Source organism: Thunnus albacares, chromosome 17 (assembly GCF_914725855.1).
Source record: "Thunnus albacares chromosome 17, fThuAlb1.1, whole genome shotgun sequence".
In the NCBI taxonomy this organism is placed as follows: domain Eukaryota; kingdom Metazoa; phylum Chordata; class Actinopteri; order Scombriformes; family Scombridae; genus Thunnus; species Thunnus albacares.
This window is the reverse complement of record NC_058122.1, coordinates 10,593,177-10,611,192: the sequence shown is the minus strand read 5'-3', so window position 1 is coordinate 10,611,192 and position 18,016 is coordinate 10,593,177. Positions and strand designations below refer to the sequence as shown.

The window sequence follows — 18,016 nt, the reverse complement described above, 5'->3', positions numbered from 1 at the left end:
TGCTCTGATTTTTGCTTTTATGAAGCTGCTGACAAATGCTTTTGGATGTTCTGAACATCTTCCTCTGTTTCATGGCATAGCTGAATGAGTGAAATATATTCTGGTACAGGCTTGTGGAGAAGTTTGGTGGTATTGTGGTACAGCTTGGTGAGGATCAGGAAACATTACTAGTGCTTTGCATCCAAAGTTACTTTTCCCCACTTACAAACCTAATCACTGCAGGTTATTTCTGAGCCACAGTAGTTTCTACAGCTGTATGTGTGGTATATGTGTCATGAAGCGTTTTCAATGAAGAAGCGTCACTTTTTTCCATCGGTGGGCTTATGTCTGTGATTCTGTGTATATGACAGAGAATATATATAGAGCAAGCAGCTATAAAGAAGTAAAGGCCTCCTCTGGTATGAGCTTTGCGGTGGGTTGACCGTTAGGAAAGTAAGTTGTTGGGAGTAGATGAAGAGAAAGGAAAAATGCTGCACTAAAGAGACAGAATGTGTACAAAAGGAGATGATGGTACAGGACAAAGCATAATGTGTTGTGTTGATGTGTCAGGGTTAAGATAATAAATGTCACTTTTTAGAATATTAGGATATTCATGCATTGTTCAAGTGTAGAGTATAAAAATCTCTGTGTCTAGTTTACTCAGAGGAAATACTCTGAGGACATACATTTGACTATTTAAGGATATGTTTACTTATTGTAAGCTGTAATTGTTGCAGGTTGGGTTTCCAAAATTTGTCAACTCAGTGTGAGCACTACAGTTTTGTCATAATATTCTGTCCTGCTTCCACCCCCCACAAAGTTCTAAAAATCTGAGAAAAAAAACTCTGAATTATTTCTACACCTCAGAGATCCTCTCACTGCACCACCAATAACGGGCTTAATTGGCTTGTGAAATCGCTCTGTCCTCAGAAAGGAACAAGACTGTGTAAGATCTGTAATTCCTTCAGGAGACCTCTGGGAGTCTTAACTCTCAGAAGGATAAGCAGACAAGAGAAGGTCATAAGCAATTGAGATATGAAAGGGGCTGGAGCGGCCTTTGAATGTTTATACTCCCATTTTTGGATTGAAGCTGCCATCCCGATAGCAGGTATTTTGAGCACAGCTGATATTGAATATATTCAGCTTGTGTCTGGATCTAAATCAAGTTAGTCTATTGAAACTTAATGCCCAGATTAATCCTTGTATCCACTCCCATCCGCTTGCCACAGTGCCATGACTCAGACCTGGGGAGAAGAAGCTCTTTATGCCTGTTGTGCATTTTTCGATTTACAATCAATTACTTTATACCCTCAAATTCCACACTGGTTTTACTTTGTGTCATCTAGTTTCTTTTTTCTCTGTGTCACTATTATTGTTCCGTGTCTTACTGATATGTCTACCATTTCTTTGTGACACAAGCACTACATGAATAATGTGTGATTCCATTTACCATTATTATGGAAAATGGTATTATGGTATTATTATTCAGTTCCATTGTGCCAAACACTGGCATTGTGAAAACTTAGAATAAGAAACAAGGTACACACTGTAGAATACTCCAAGGACGTTTGCGGCTGTGGTGACCTGGGGTTGAAAATAGAGGAAGATATCTTCTGGTGCCTGTTCTGATTCTGTAAACAGGCTCCTGAGGGCTTGCTGTCAAATTAACCCTGAGACTGATAGAGACTTTCTTCTAGACGACACCTATTCTGTTCTCCTCTCTTCTGTCATGTCCGTAGGGACACACTGCTTTGTGTGTTCAGTGCTTGCACAGTACTATAGCATCAGGACTTTCTGTCTGGGACACTGACTCTAAAATTATTGTTTATGCTCAGAGTTATCACTGTTGCTTTTTTCTTTTACCAACATGTCTACAGTATAGTGCAATTAATTTCTGTCTCTGTTTGTGTGTTGATTAGAGTGTAACGATGACAACCCGTGTGAGGGTCTGAGTCGTCATGCAACCTTTGAGAATTTTGGGATGGCCTTCCTCACACTGTTTCGAGTGTCCACTGGAGACAACTGGAATGGGATTATGAAAGTATGAACACACACACACACGGACACACACACATAAATGATGACTAGAGTATCTCACAACCATAGAGAAAACACTGACCTCCAAAACCAAATATGGAATAATAAAGTGACTTAGAGCTGAGCAATGTTAACACTTTCACATCTTGATTTTTACTTCACAAAAAAATGCAGTAAGTGATGTAAATGTCCATAACTTACACAAAAAATAGTAAATAAAATAAATATAAATGATAAATAGGCCATCACCTTACATTTATTCATTTAGCAGACGCTATTGTCCAAACTGATGTACAAATGAGGTACAATCCAAGCCACAGTAAATCAACGAGAAGCCTGTTAGAGAAACTTTAAATCTTGAATTGTATGTTAAGGTTTTACAAGTTTAAAATGCAATTTTTCCAAATTTCTGCACTCTTATTAAAGTTTGTTGATGTACACACCTCACTACTCACTCACTTACATTTAGCAGGCTGTTACTTCTCTACAAGGGGCAGCTGTCCACTTTTGTCTTGCCAGTTCCACACATGCCAACCAGAACCACATAAAGTAAAGTAAAGTCAGTTACAGCAGCAGTAGTTCAGTCCTGCATAAGTGGACATGTTGCCCACAGGCAAGGAAAATGATTTTAATACAGGTCTGAAAACTACTGTGGTTCCGCTGCTCTACATCAGTCACACTGTCTGTCCTTGTTTCTCCTTAAATTATTCAAAATTTCTAATTTTCTGCACTTCTAAATCAGGCCCCATCTCAAATTACCATGGTTACTTGCATTCAAAGTTTTTGTAATAGGGCCCCTGGCCTGCTGGAGAGACAAATTGTTCTATTGTGTATATACAGCTGTAATAACCAGTCAGGCTCTTTGCACTCTCTCTGGTTTTCTTGTTCCCTTTGTCTCCTTATTTCTTTCTCAATCTTTTTCTGTGTCTCTTCAGGACACGTTACGGGAGTGTCGTCCAGAAGACCGCCACTGTCTTACCTACCTGCCGTTGGTCTCTCCAATTTACTTTGTCACCTTTGTGCTCATGGCACAGTTTGTGCTGGTCAATGTGGTGGTGGCTGTACTGATGAAACACCTGGAGGAAAGCAACAAGGTAACTAGAAAGACCAAGAAAGTGCACAAATGCAGATGTATTTAGACACATCTGGTAAATGTGTACACATGAACAAAGACTGTATGTACACAGTCAAAGGTGTAAAGACATATAAGTTTGATGTATTCCCATTTTTTGATGTAGTGGCCACAGTCTCATTACAGTTTTTGACCATTTGGACTTAAATAGGTGCTCTTTAATGGACATTTACTGTAAAATTCCATCTCTAAACCAAAGTACATCTACTTCCACAGGAGGCCAAAGAGGATGCAGAAATGGATGCAGAGATCGCCATGGAAATGGCTCTTGAGAGGCAACGCAGATTAAGCACAAACTCCAACAACAGCTCAGTGGGAGGGACCTATGTTGGGCCTTGCCCACATTCACCTGGACAGGTAGGGGACATTACCTCACTCATTAGTCAAAGTTGGTCAAGAAACCTGACTAAACCTGAGACTGCATTGGAAATGTTATTAGGCTGGAATGGAATAAAGTAGCACTGGATATACTGTATGAGGTGCTTGTTCATAAATCAGTATACAGGTCCAGTCAAAAGTTTGTTGGACACCCTTTCTCATTCAAGGGAATGAAAAGGCATGTCAAAACTTTTGACTGGTACTGTATGTTGCAGTAGATAGTCTTGTAGACTAAAACAGATGTAAGCAGTAGTCAGTGTTTAAAGCTGTGTGGTCTCTGTCTCCCCCTGGAGGAGGAAGAGGTGCAGTATGGCGACCAGGACCTGCTGTCATCAAGGAAGATGTCTGTATCCAGGATGCACTCTCTGCCCAACGACAGCTACATGTTCCGACCTGTACGGCCCGCCAGCGCCCCCTACCCTTTGGAGGAGGTGGATATCAGCCCCCAGGACCAGCATTCAGGTGAATTGTCGGTTCAGGGTTTAACTGTTAGACATGAGATCAGGATCTTTTTGTATATATATATATATATATATCTAACACACAACATTGCTAATAATGTTCAATGAACTTAACATGGACTAAAATTTTTCCACATGCATGTTTCTGTCTTATATAATGATTAATACTATGATTTAAATTAAATCAAGGAGTAAAGTGTCAACTTTGTAATAACACGTGGTTTGTAATTATATAGTCTTGCTGAAATAGCTTGTAGATTTATGCTAATTAAGTACATTTTTAAGTTTCAAAACCTTTGTGTTCCTCAGTATTTCTATCTATCTAACTATCTGTTAGACCAATGTGTGTTAAGATATCAGTGGTTTTTAGTCTACTAAAGCCTCATTTCTTAATTTGTGGAGTATTCCAAATGCGATAACAAACTTTCATTTCTCTGTGATCTAAAATTACAGCACATTTTATAAGGGATACAGAAATACGTTGCTGGTAACACACAATAACCAAGACATGAAACAGTGACAAATATGAAAATGGCATTGCAAGTTGCATGCAAGTCCACAAAGTCCTCTTAAGGACAGTAATTGTGTAAATTAGAGTGCAGGGCACAAAACACAGTTAAGTGCTCCGAGTATAAATAACCTTATTGCTGATTTGTTTGGAATGTTCTTTTGTCTTTATGATGCAGTTGATGTAGAGATTACCTAATCAGCATTTCTTCCCTCCAGATAATTGTGTGTGTTCAACCTAAAATCACTTGTCACCTTAATGACATACATATGATCTCACTCTAACATGATTGTATGTGCCTCTTAAGATGCACATCACAATCATATTACATGACATCATTTGTGCCTTTTTCTCCACTTCCAGCTCAGATCTTTAAACAGACTAAGTAGACACATAATGAACCTGCTGAGCACATTAATCTAAGCACTGACAAGCACTGTTTTATCTGCAGTCAGATTCTAATGGCATGTTGTGGCCAGGCTGTGGACAGGCCCAGCTCTGTCCCAAGGTACTGACTGCAGTGGATGAGCTGACACATGTGAATCTCTGCAACATTCACACCAGCTCATCTGCTCAGCTGTGGAATGGCTGATTACTCAACTAGTTAACTTCAGGACCAAGCTGCAAAGGCAGAAACCAGTAAAAATCTCATCATCACGGCTGTGGTGTTTTGTCTAATGGGATTAAAACCAGTAATAAGTGGCTTTACAGCTTGGACTGAAATTACTAACTCAAAATGAACTTGATCTAACTCTAATGCTGCTGCATTGTTTTTAACATGTTTTAGTTTTAATTACATCTGAACTCACAGGTTTACTGGATCTGTGTGTGCAGAATGCCTGAGACCCTGGTTACACAGTCTCACAGCTATTATTGAACACTTCCTCCTCTTCTCTGTGCAGTCACATTTATATTTAGAGTTGTACACTTTGGACTTGATCACCCAGGACACATTACAGTGCTATATGTTATCAAGACAGATTCACAATTTTTCAAATCTATCTTAAAACAATAGTCAGGTGCCCAAATGAACATTGACACATTTGTCTTGCTGTAATCATTCCTCCTGTTCATACTGGCCATTAAGAGATCCCCTCCAAATGCGTTTACAACAGAAGTGATGGTGGACAACATTCACAGCCCTCAATCTATACAAAATCATATTTAATAGTTTATTTGAAGCTAATATGAGGCTTCAGCCGTCCAAATCAGTCAAATCAAGTCAGTATCTTTCAAAGTTACTGTCTTTTTAGGACCGAAGTCCCTCTTTTTGTTATAATCCTTCCACTGTTGCTGAACAGGAAAACACTTTCCATTGGAAAAAAAAGGAGGTGGGGGGGGGGGGGTTAGTCTAAAGACTAACTTTAGAAGATGTCCAATTTATTTGGCTAACTCAGACAGCTGACACAGTTAAATACATTTTTGCTCAAAACAGGTACTGTGGATTTGGTCCCCCATCACTTACATTGTAAGCACATTTTGAGCAGATCTTCTAATGGTCAGTATGAACAGGAGGAATGATTATAGCGAGCAAAACCTCTTTCAATGTTCATATGGACATCTGGTTATTGTTTTAAGACATACTTGAAAAATTGTGTACCTATCCTTTAATATTCCCTGGTATAAAACTGTTGATGTAACCAGGATCTAATGCATAATATCACATACAGCAAACCAGTCTTATGCTGTATGACTCCCTGACTCCCTATCCCTGACATTCAGCTCAGGGCTGCTACTTATAGGGATGCACCAATCCAACATTTTCTCCACTGATAGCAAGTCTGATACCTTAACTACTGACACCAAACACCAATCTTTTTCTCCACATAAAATGTTATAATCACATTGACAAAGAATGAATTTAACGTGGATCAGTCACATGGCTGATACCTGAAAAGTATTGCATTGGTGCATCCCTTCTACTTTACAGATAACATTTCTGTTTTGATGAACAACCTAAAGTTGATACTAATGGTTTTCCATTCAGGAAACACTTTATTTTGATAGTGTATTTAAAGAAAATCCAAATAGAATGTTTAATTAAAACATTCTTCTTGTTGCTCCAATCCAAATATTCTCTCAAGATGAAGTGTTTCCAAAATTACATTTTCATAACGATTGCTCAAATGTAATGAATTCTGATTATCCCAAAGTAATAGCCGTTTGTTTGTATTTCCCAAATATGCATGTGTTTCCTGCAACGATGCATGTGTTCGTATGGAGAGTGTGTACATGTGATGCTGAGTGCTTTTATTACTTGTGTGATTCAAAACCTTGATACATCTGCACCTTCAGGCTCAGTGACATCAGTCCACTCCCAGCCATGTGAGAGTCGCGCTCTACTGAAGGTACCAGACGCCTCCCCCGTTCGCCCTCGGCCACCTCCCTCCCTCACCCTGTCCTGCATCGCCCCGCCCACGCCTGGCCACTCCCCGCGGGCCCTCCGCAGACAGGTGAGAACTGACAACACATTATTACTAAGTTAACATTCATTTATGTCAGATTTATTGACAATATGATTGATGATGGTGTGTGTTTTTCTGCGTTGCAGGTGGCAGTTAAAGTAGATTCTGTGGAGTCGCAGGGTTGTGAGCAACAAGAAAGGCCCACCCCTGTCCATCTGCCTCCCTGCTCCCCTTCTCCACTTTCTCCTCTCTCCGCCTCCCCATCTCCCCTGCCTCCTCCTCCTCCCTCCTCGCCCTCAGCCCTCTCTCTCCCACCCTGTTCCCCTTCTGCCTTCCCACTCCCTCCCCCCTCCCCCTCTCTCCTCCCTCCTCTACTCTCTTCACCGTCTCCCCTCCCTCCTCCGCCATCTTCCCCCACGCTTCTTCTCCCTCCACCTCCCTCTCCGCGTCTTCCCTTGCGCCCCGCCAGCCTTCGGAGACCTAGACCCCCCTCTGCTGCCTCCTTCTGTGACCCGGCGGACGAGGAAGTGTATCACATCACCAGCTCGGCCCAGCACAGGTGGAGAGATGAGGAGGACGGTGGGCAGGAGAGCAGAGGGAAGACCTGTCGGAGCCACTCCCTCTCCCCTTACACCTCCCCGTACTCTCTCGACTACTCCACCTCCTCCCCTCCTCCTCCGCCGCTGCCACCTTCCTCCTCAAGGAGCGCGCTCAGTCTGCTTGGGGCAGGGTTGAAGGACCGTGATTTTCGGAAGGGCTTTAGCGTCGATACCCAGGGCTTCCTGGACAAGCCGTCATCATTGTCTGCTGGTTACCCTGATGACCAGCGGCGCCACTCCATCGAGGTCTGCCTCCCACAGGCTGTCATCACCGGTGACAACCAACACTTTATAGACGGGATCCAGCGGTCAGAAAAGAGTGCTCAGGCTTTTCCTGTGAGGGTGCAGTCAGTCGGGGGCGGTCACAGAAAGAAGAAGATGAGCCCTCCCTGTATTTCCATTCACCCGCCCTCAGAGAGGGAACACCGACAAATGGCCTCACCCCCAAAACTGGCTGACTGCAGCATGATGCTGAGACGCAGGACACCGTCCTATGACTTGACCCCGCACACACAGTCAAACACGCACACTCAAGACGTCTCGGCAGACACACAGATGCGCGCACAGATGCACTCCCCGATGCACAGAGCGCTCACACCTATCCATGTACCACTGCAAGCACACTCACCAACTCACACACTGACACCCTCGCGGGCATCTACACCAACGCACACTCAGACACACACTCCACCTCACGCATCCACACCTACACACCCGCACATTCCGATCAGCCCGAACATCTTTATCCAGCCTCATGCACCTCTTGTCCCAACCACTATGCCTTTCTCACAGACACAGTCCCTCTCCCCCGCTGCAAGGCACTCCTCTCTCACGGGGGACTACATCCCCCTCCCCCAATTCACCTTTGACCAACCACAGTCCAGATATCTGTCGGACACTGATACAGCCACTTGCTCTTCCCCTTTTGACAACAGACTGGGAAGCGGTACTGGATTCAGCGCAAAGAATCGGAGGACCGCCCAATGAACATCAAGCATCGCCTTCAGGAAGTGAATTAAGTGGTCCAAAATCTCTGAAGCTGGAGTACAGACTGACCTCAGCGGAGATTGGTGCTGGGGAGAGAATGAGAGAAAGAAGAGTTTACTGAGAGAGGGATTGTTTTGTTCTGGTTTTAATGAATATTGAAAAGACATTGGTTACTCTCTCCAGAGAGACACTGGTACAGTCCCGTCCTAGAATAACAGACACTGGATCCATTTTCCTAAATCCAGCGACACCAGATCCACTGAGGCTGTACCAGTCAAACAGTACCCACTGTACATGGTGTGTTTGAGACTAATACTGATAACACACCAGGACTAAAGCCACCTAACTCCGTAGCCAAAGTTTTTTTGACACACTGTCCCCACCCATGCGAGCCAATCAGGAAGCAGCGTCTGGCTGATAACCTCTTAACCTTAACAGGAAGTGGTTTGTGAAATGCGAGCGTGGGGGGGAATCGTGGGATATGCAACTTCAGGTTTTCTACAGAAGTTCTGCTTGCCCCTCCTCTGCTCCTCGATCACATTGATCAGAGCAGAACTGTGTGTGTGTGAGTGAGTGAGCGTGTGTGCGTTTTCCTATGTGTGAGTATTGTCAAATCTGTTGTCATGGAAGTCGGCCATGTTATTCTTACGCCTGCAACGACAGAGAGGGGGAGCAGGGCAGAGCTGTAGTGTATGTTTATCTGTGTATCTGTGCAGTGTAAATAAAGGAAAATACTGTATTTGGTGAGATTAAAAATAGCTCTATCCATATGCACATATTTTTATAGAGATCTAAAAATGTTTTTTGCACACAAATTTGAATTTCAAGTTGCTTGTTTTTCCTCCGTTGTCCTCTTGTGAATGTACGTTTCTTTTCAAAACCGAGAGAGAAAATGAAGGAGATCAACTCTCTTTGGAACAGGCTAGCTGAGGTTGAGGACTGGGATTTTATTTTTCTATTTTGAAAAAAAAAGAGAAAGAAGAGGAACAGGGGTGTGATGTGTTTCTGTAGCTTTGTCTCAGATTTCTATGTATTTGGTGTCTCAGTAACAGTCTCAAGAAGCGGGCTCAGTGATGCAAGAGAAGTGCAGACAGTACAGTTTATGATTTGTTTAAATTTGTTCGGACAAACCTGTTGAGACAACTGGCTAAACCTAAATTTGGCCATTATTCCAAAATAATCAAAAATTGATTTTTTTCTTTTTCAATTTTATGGAATACAGAAAAAAAAACAACTTTGATTTCTTTATTTGTCAAGATAAATAATAAAATAACAACTTGCAGGCAGCTGAATATCTCTGAGGGCTGCTGGCTGTAGAAAAACATACAACATGAACTGAATTCAATATTATCCACAAGGAAAAAAAAGTCACATGGCATCACTGAGCCTCCCTTCTACAGCTGTTTTCAAGCTGGATCAGTTATGACACCACTTAGTGTGTCTGTACATCTTAAGAGAACCAAACTAACTAACTTACTAAATATGTGTAGCCAGAGTGCAATAATAATATATACTTGTGGAAAATATAGTACCATCCACACTACATAAAACAGCCACACTCTTGTGTTCGTACATACTGTAGAACTGCTATATATGATATAAACCCATTTTTATATGATGATAGAGAGTATTTCTATCTCTAGTGTTCATGCTACTATAGGTACTTGCCCCCCCCTCCCTCCCCTGCGCGTGGCGGCGGTGGCGGCGGCGGTGGCGGCATGGGTGTGGCTGGCAGCAGAGTTAGGTACTGTAGATTTCTCTAAAAGCTCAGGCCCACCCACTGATGGTGTTACTGTAAGTAGAGGAGTTACATGCATTTCTGCTGAGGACTCAATAAGCCATTCATCACTCCTCAGTTTTTCTTATCCCCACCAACCCACCCTAACCTCGAACACATCAAATCAACACAGCATATTAATTACCTACATATTCGTTATGGCAAATTAAACCACCCACAAATTAAATCATGTAACCCCTAAGGTGTGAATGACAAAGTATGACAAGTGTTTTCCTTCCAGAGGCTGAATGATTTCTTAAAAAGCCATTCCTGTATTCTGGCACAGCACAATATGTATTTAATTCTATTTTGTGTACAGTCTGGTTTGGCACAGGTATGCAAGAAGCATGCTTATGAGCTACTTGCTACTGATTCCCCTTTCAAAGGCAGCTGGCTGGGACAGCGTCTTTATTTTTCTGATCAGCATATAACATGCACAAGTCATCAGTAATCTGAGTGAAAACCAAAGTGCTCTGATGCTGTACCATAGCACTATAGGCTCAGTATTTTATATTTGTGCAATGGAAAAAAATATGTATATCTTGATAGGTAATGCCAACCTAATTTAGAATTATCTGTGATTGATTATCTGGGTGACAAGATCAATAGGAGGTCATTAAAAAGTATCAAACCAGTTGGACAAAATGAAAGGCCTTGATTTTTACTAAAATGTCTCCATTTCTGTTTTTTTTTTTTTTAATTTCACAGAGGATAACTTTGTTCATTTTTCAGATTCACAATTTTAAATCAAGCTAAAACTGACATTAAAAGGCTGTAAAAGTGAGCTCATACCTGCAGAGACCTTTGTAAACATGATGTTAGTGAAAAAAAAAAACAAACACTTTACACATTACCTTAGATTATTATCATATTATCATTTCCCTTCCACACTATCATAAGCTTGTCTTGTCCCACGCAGTATGCATGTAGAAAATATGATATGAAATATGATGAGATGAAAAACAAAGGAAGGACAAGGAAGGAAAGAAATGAAACAAGATGTTGATGATGTCAACAGTTTGTATGTCAGCCTGATTTTGCTGCAGGTCAACACCTTTGACCTTTGTATACTGTACTATAGTGGAGCCTTCTGATTGATTATCATTCTTTGATGGAGCCACACTCATCATCTGTGAGTTCAGGTTTAAGTGAGGCAAAAAAATAAAAGGCAAAGGTAGAAAAGGCAAACTGCAAAGATAGAATAAAAAGGCTCCTGGACAATGAAATCGCAAAAACATCGCTGCTGATCAACGCAGCTAGTTCATCTTTCGATAGCACTCTTCTTCCAGTTCTGACATACAGAAGCACATCTGATGTCGGATTCTGAGTTGTTCTCCTCCCTCCTGAACATGGCACAGTTGGTCATCATCCTGGTTTTCAAATCATTTTTATACAGTATGTGCTTGAACACACTGTTATTGTGCAACTGCTTTGTCCTGTTTCATGTCCCCTTCCTGCACAGATTGTCTGTGACGGCAGGTTTTAAGTAGTCTGAAGACAGCCTCTGTCTCACTCTTATTTGACTTAGTGCAGACACCCTCGATCTACAGCAGATTGCCATATTAGTCAACACAGTTTGGTAGAGTGACTGCATACTTGTTCTTACGATTTACAGATCTTTGGATCTCAGTATTTAAATCCTGTTTTTGAGGAAACGGTTTTGACTATTGCATGTTCTCATTTAAAAAAAAAAAAAAGAAGTCTTTTGGGAGAGAATCATCTGGATGTTTTAGAGATTTTGATATTTGCATTTTCAGATGTTTCCATTTGTAGATTGATTACCTAATTGCACTGGGCTCTGATTAATTGGTATCTGATAAAATACTGATTAAATGACCCTGTTCTTTATTGTCCAGTGCAATACTGGGTGGTTATTTGCTGTATGAGGACAGAGATCCTCTTTATACAGTTTTATAGAGAGAAACGGAAACCTTGTTGGTTCTATTTTGTTCGGAACCAACGTTATTTAATGTTAAGGTGAACCTTTTTCACATTGACTTTTCCTCCTGATACTCTCAAACGTGGTAGAACTCTGGTGATGGTGAAATGAATTAACTGATGTATATTTTAAGTAGGAGTAGCTTCAGCCCTAATATTCTGTAAAGGACAAATCAGGATAGTAATAAGTTGTTTTATCTGGGTTGATATTGAGCTTATCCAGCCTCGTAGTGAAGCTGATCATGCTCCAGACATGACACAAGTGTTGCCACATAACACCAAACACTCCAGAAAGTTCAAACTGTGATAGAACTTGAACTTTGATGAATCAGAAGCCTTGTGTTTTTTCTTTCTTTCTTTCTTTCTTTCTTTCTTTTTTTTTTTAATAACCTTTCAGCGATTGGCCCGGGCACCCCTCACCCCCAAACCCCCCCAAGCCTTATGAGGAGGGGAGGAGGTGTGTTCTGTCTGTCAGAAGAGAGCCAAAGTGTCTGCAATAATAAGCCCTCCATTATTTCCCGTAACAGAGGGAGAAGGGAGGGGACAGAGGAGGTGTTTAAAGGCTCGACACACAGTCGGACTCTCTACATTGTATCGTTGCTGATTATTGTGTGATGACCAACCGTTGTCCTGAAGGATGTTTCCCTGTCAATTAAAAAATACAAGATTTTTTATTCCTGACATGTGTTGTGTGCTTTATTTCTTTTGGTAATGGTTTTCATTTATCCATTAATGATTTATTTTAGCGAGTGCCTCCAAACAACACACATCTTCACTTTGTATCTTTTTTTTTCACACAACAATATATGAAAGTTAGTTGTTACAGCAATGAAAATGAAACTGAATGTTCAGTAATTAACAAAATAATAATAATATGATACAAGATGATGAGAGCACTAACTATTAGAGTTATCACGAAGCATTTGTCCATCCACACTGAGATGTTTGGATTGGCTGTTTGTGAAGAAGGTGACAGTGTAGACTTTGGGGGGTTATAGGTTTTGAAATGAAATATTATGTTTGAGTTAAGAAGGTAACAGACGAGAAGAAGATATCCTGTACATATGAAGTGATGGTCAGCAAAGGACGAAATCCATCAAAGCAAGCATCAAGCAGAAATGAGAGGGGAGGGCTGATGGGTACAACTGAGAAGAGACATACTGTAACGTCCATGCATAAAAGTCACCTTACAAGAGCCAATGCATGACAAGTCATTTTGCAAAAACATTTTGCAAAACAACAAAGATCAACAAAAGTTATACTTTTTGTACCATCCAATGTTATAAAAATGTGAAATCTAAAATTACAGTCAGCATGACATCATTAACTTTACTATGATTTGCACAACAGTAAATAATACGTTGTTTCTGATGACATTAAAGGAGGATTTAAGATATCAAATATGAAAGCAAGCAAATATATTTTTCAACTCAATTCAGTTTCTTTCTGCAAGTAAGTGCCAGGTGGCGATGTTTGATTGTCAAATAAAGTGTCTGAGAATTAGTGCTCTCACATGCAGCAGAAGAAATACACCTGCAGAGCAGATTGAACAGGCAAGAGAAAACCAGGGCATGGAAACTGTAAAGACATAAAAATACTTATTTTCATGTCTCTAAATGTGAGTATTCTATTAAGGTTGTGTGAAATATGAAAAGACTGTATGTTTAGCCCCTCAACTCACATGATTTTGCTGCAGGACTGTGAATTCACTGTTAGAGTGTGTTCATGTCATGTAACACTAGATGGTGCTGCTGAATATGTTATAGTCGGTTAAACTGCAGCGGTAACCATTGGTGCGTAAGTGATGTGTGTGTGTGTGTGTGTGTGTGTGTGTGTGTGTGTGTGTGTGTGTGTGTGTGTCTTAGTATGTATGTGTGTTTGTTAGTGAAGCAATGTCAGTTGTAATATGTTCCTGTGAGAAGTAAAGGTCAAGATGACAGAGTCAGAGGAAAAAAATAAAAAGCCTCCCGCCCTTCTTACTCTGTCATGAGCCGCAGTGCCTGCTAATAGCTTTTCTTTTAAAATGCCAATATTTATTCAAGTCTTTGTCAAGTTAATGAATTTACTGTTGCAAATTCAATTTTAATTTGTTGCCCACTGCTAATAAAATCACTCTTGGGCTTTTCTGTTCAGACAGCATTGCTTTTGATGTGTTTCAAATGTGTTGTGGGTTTAAATGCAGCTCTGCTTCTCCACAGTTGAATTCAAAGCTGTATTCAAAGGCTGTCTTTGGGTGTGACCAGTGTTGGGCAAGTTACTGAAAATTAGTAATTAGTTACAGTCACTGGTTACTTCTTTCAAAAAGTAATTGGATTACTTCACCAATTACTGCATATAAAAAGTAATTAGTTACTAGGGAAAGTAGCTTTTGCGTTGCTTTTAATGCAACAGTGTAACTCGTCCCAAAATCCCAGAGTTCAATCCACTCGGTAAAGGGTCCGTTTTGTTTTCCCCACAACCCCAAATCAGTTAAGTTCAACCCAGTTTCACGAACATAAAAGAAAGACAACTTAAAGTTCCGCTCCAGGTTTTACTGAAGATCCACAACTCAAACCAGGAACAGCAGCGGCAGTTTAGTAATAGGTGCTATTTACAATATACAACGTTAAAACTCCAGACAGAGACAAAGTTTATGTTTTACCACGAGTTGACTTTACAACGCGGCTCTGAGACACGGTAATGTCACATGATGATGTGTTTGTGTTGTGTGTGCGTTTGTCTGCTGTCCTCTGCAGCTGTCCACTATTTTCACGTAAGACAAAATTAACCAGTAAAAAGCCCATTCAAATTTCAATATTTGTAATTGGGTTATTTAATGTGAAAAAGTAATTAGTTACATTATTGGTTATTGCCAAAAGTAGTGGAATTACAGTAACATGTTACAAAGTAATATGGTACAAAGTAACATATTACTGTAATTCCTGTCCTCCCAAGAAAAACGACACTATAGGTCGTAATGTCAGACCACGACCTATATTTACATTTGAGTGGCAGTTGTCATCTAGGCCTTAGTAATTATGACCTGGAGAAGTGACACAGTTCAGATGGCGTCCATATAAGGTGACAGATTTCCATAAGCAGAGGTAGCAGGTTGGGTGGCTTGTTAGATCCTAACTTACAAAAAGTGGACTTAGTGGACTATGCTGCTGGAGACCGCTGTTCAACAGTTTTTTAAATATTGTAACCCTAGTTATATAAGCTCAGGCGGAGCAGGTTGGTTACCGTGGCCATCCTTCTACTTTATAATTCCAGTTTCTTCATTGGAGCAGTAGGTGGCCCAACCCAGCACTGTTAACATGTACATAAAGCTGGGTGTAACCATGGCCTAACCTTGCAGGGGTCAAAAACCATATAACAGACATCCTGCACACATCATTCCCTGAGTTATAATGGGGAACGGGAAAATGCAGATGCATATTGCCTAGGTGGGGGGGAGGGGCAGTTATTTCCTCCTGTCCTCATGACAGGAGGAAATAGCTGCTGCATACACTTTAATAGTGGCATGAGACAGACCCTTTTTCTCCAGATATTGCAGAAAGGAGAAAACCTCTCCCACTGCACATGGTGGATCCTGCTCTCACCGCCTGGATGGTCTGCACCACCTGTGCAGACAGTCCAGCCCGCATCAGCCTGTCCCTCTCAGAAGCCAAGCCTCGAGGGATTGGCCCAACGTGGGCAGCGTGCCTATCGAGTCCGTCTCCTGGGACAGGGCCCCCCCCCAGACTTGGGGGATGGACCAACAACATCTGGTTCTCTCTGCATACCACAGTACTGAACATTGGTCTGGGGCTATCAGGATGACCGACAGTCAATCTTGTCTCACTCTCTCCAGCAGAGGGAGAACAAGGGGGAGACTGCACCACCTCGGGGTGCAGCTTCCCCGTAGTGCCCCGTGGTGCAGTTGTCTGTTCTCACCAACGCATGTCCTAGGGAATTCCCAGGAGGTCTTCTCTGTGCTTTCTCTGTAGGGCAGTAAGTCCCAGCCACATGTGATGTGAGCCCACTGTGGCAAGCGACACCACAAGCTCTGCGACAGTAGGAACTCCTTGAATCAGGTTATTCATCTGGCTGATGGTAAGGCTTCCTGCTTGCTGACCAGCCAGCTGAGTGGCAAAGGCTGGTTGAGCTGGATGAGCTGTGCTGTAAAAGCCTCCATGTAGCTGGCTAACCGGTTTGGGCAGGATAGGCGGAGGCAATGTGAGCCCTACATGCTCCACTGCCATGGCCATAACCTTCGGGAAATCATGGCGAACTGAAGTCGGAGGTGGATTTCTGAAGGTCAGTGATGTTACAGACACAGATGAGAGGTTGTCATCATTGTCCATGGGCGAAGCCGCTGGGACAGTCTCAACCGAGGTGTCCAGCAGTGGCGACAGGGCACCGGACGAAACGGGGGACTCATCATTGACGCGGAGAACTATCTTGAGCTCGCGGTCACTATTGACATTACACAGCCGAAAATGGTCCCACTGTTGCTGGCGTTGAATCAGAGGAAGTCCTCGGCCGTAAATGCAGGGCGTTGACTGCATCATGCCGCTCTCTGTGTGGTCCCGACCAAGGCACTCCCATGGTCCCAACCGAGCAAAACAAATGTCCATCGGTGGCAGCGATGAAGCCGGGGAACGACGGGCAGGAACGAGCTTGCTGGAGTGGCGACTCTATCTGTGAAGAGATAAGATGAGTGAGCAGATTCACCGTTGCTGAAGTGAGAAGGATGAGAGCAGCATCAAAGTGCTGCCTCATATACTGTGTGAGACACCTGTAATCGGTAGACGTGCCCTGTTAGGCCAGCTATGTACCAGCAAATTTCAGTGGGTGATTGCATGCATGTGATTGGAAGAGAGTATTGCCCATAGAGTCCAGTAGAGGGCAGAGCCTGTGTGAGATGGAACTACAATTGTCGTGGTGTTTACTGTTGCCATGACGATGAAGGTTGCTTAACTTTAAGGAAGTAGTAACTTTAACCTGCACCAAGTTTCAAGTGATCGTTTTAACTCAAACCATGATCTTTCCCTAACCCTAACCAAAATGCCCAAACCTAACCAGACAGACCACAGCGTTGCCACACCATAAAACATTTTTTAACAGTGATTTGTAACGGTTTTGTAAAGCACAGACAAATTATGTAGTCCTCCTGATTACTGCTGATAGAGGCGCCATATTGGAAAACACTCCTACGGGTTGTTCTGGAGTGCATTGTCATATGACGTATTTGGTCGTTTACATAATTTGGAGGACTTGTTGGAATTGCAGATAGACTCACACCCATTATACGTCTCTGTGCTTATCTACTCTTCAAAGAAGTCAGTCAAGTCACTAACAGTATGCTGTCAACCGGCCAGATTTTCCATCTTTATAATGCCATGAAACATCCTATCAGCTTTTAATTGGATATCCACACTTGGCTATTCAGCAAAACACTCCACAAGCTTGGCCATACCACTCTTCAAAAAGTTTCATCTTTCAACACCTGCTTAGATTCAGTGTGAAACAGCTTTGTCAGGTGGTGATATGACAGCTTTGTCTGGTGGGACAGCTGTTATAAAGCCACAAAAGTAACTTTGTGCCCAGAGTGGCAGCAGGGCAGTGAGCTTCAGCTGGAAAGCTGGGCTTTAAACAGTGAGTATCTATACCTCTGAAGTGTCCTTGAGCAAGCTGGTGAATCCCAATCAGCCCCAGGGGTGGTGCTGTGTGGCTGATGATGACCTCTGCCATTCCCTTGAAGGGGGTTCAAGTGAGAAGAGAAAAAAGATAAATAAAATATAACTCAGTTCTAGTGGGTTAAAAAGAGTGGGACAGCTATGGGAGGGGGTTG

The 18,016-nt window shown here is 42.1% G+C and overlaps 2 protein-coding genes across 6 annotated transcripts in view; both read left to right on the top strand.

The window, feature by feature from the left end:
* cacna1ha (calcium channel, voltage-dependent, T type, alpha 1H subunit a) overlaps positions 1 to 12,882 on the top strand; it is a 170,202-nt gene extending 157,320 nt beyond the window's left edge. For all 5 annotated transcript variants that reach the window (XM_044331855.1, XM_044331854.1, XM_044331853.1 and 2 more), the window contains 6 exons: positions 1,899 to 2,020; positions 2,952 to 3,110; positions 3,365 to 3,505; positions 3,820 to 3,988; positions 6,791 to 6,948; positions 7,047 to 12,882. In XM_044331855.1, the coding sequence (XP_044187790.1) occupies positions 1,899 to 2,020; positions 2,952 to 3,110; positions 3,365 to 3,505; positions 3,820 to 3,988; positions 6,791 to 6,948; positions 7,047 to 8,486 (2,189 nt within the window). In that variant the 3' untranslated portion in view covers positions 8,487 to 12,882. The remainder of the gene's footprint in view (positions 1 to 1,898; positions 2,021 to 2,951; positions 3,111 to 3,364; positions 3,506 to 3,819; positions 3,989 to 6,790; positions 6,949 to 7,046) is intronic.
* A 1,793-nt stretch (positions 12,883 to 14,675) lies between these two features.
* The window catches only part of grin2aa (glutamate receptor, ionotropic, N-methyl D-aspartate 2A, a), a 163,409-nt gene continuing 160,068 nt past the window's right edge, over positions 14,676 to 18,016 (top strand). The window contains exon 1 of the mRNA XM_044332028.1: positions 14,676 to 14,877. The gene's annotated coding sequence lies outside the window, so the exon portion shown is untranslated. The remainder of the gene's footprint in view (positions 14,878 to 18,016) is intronic.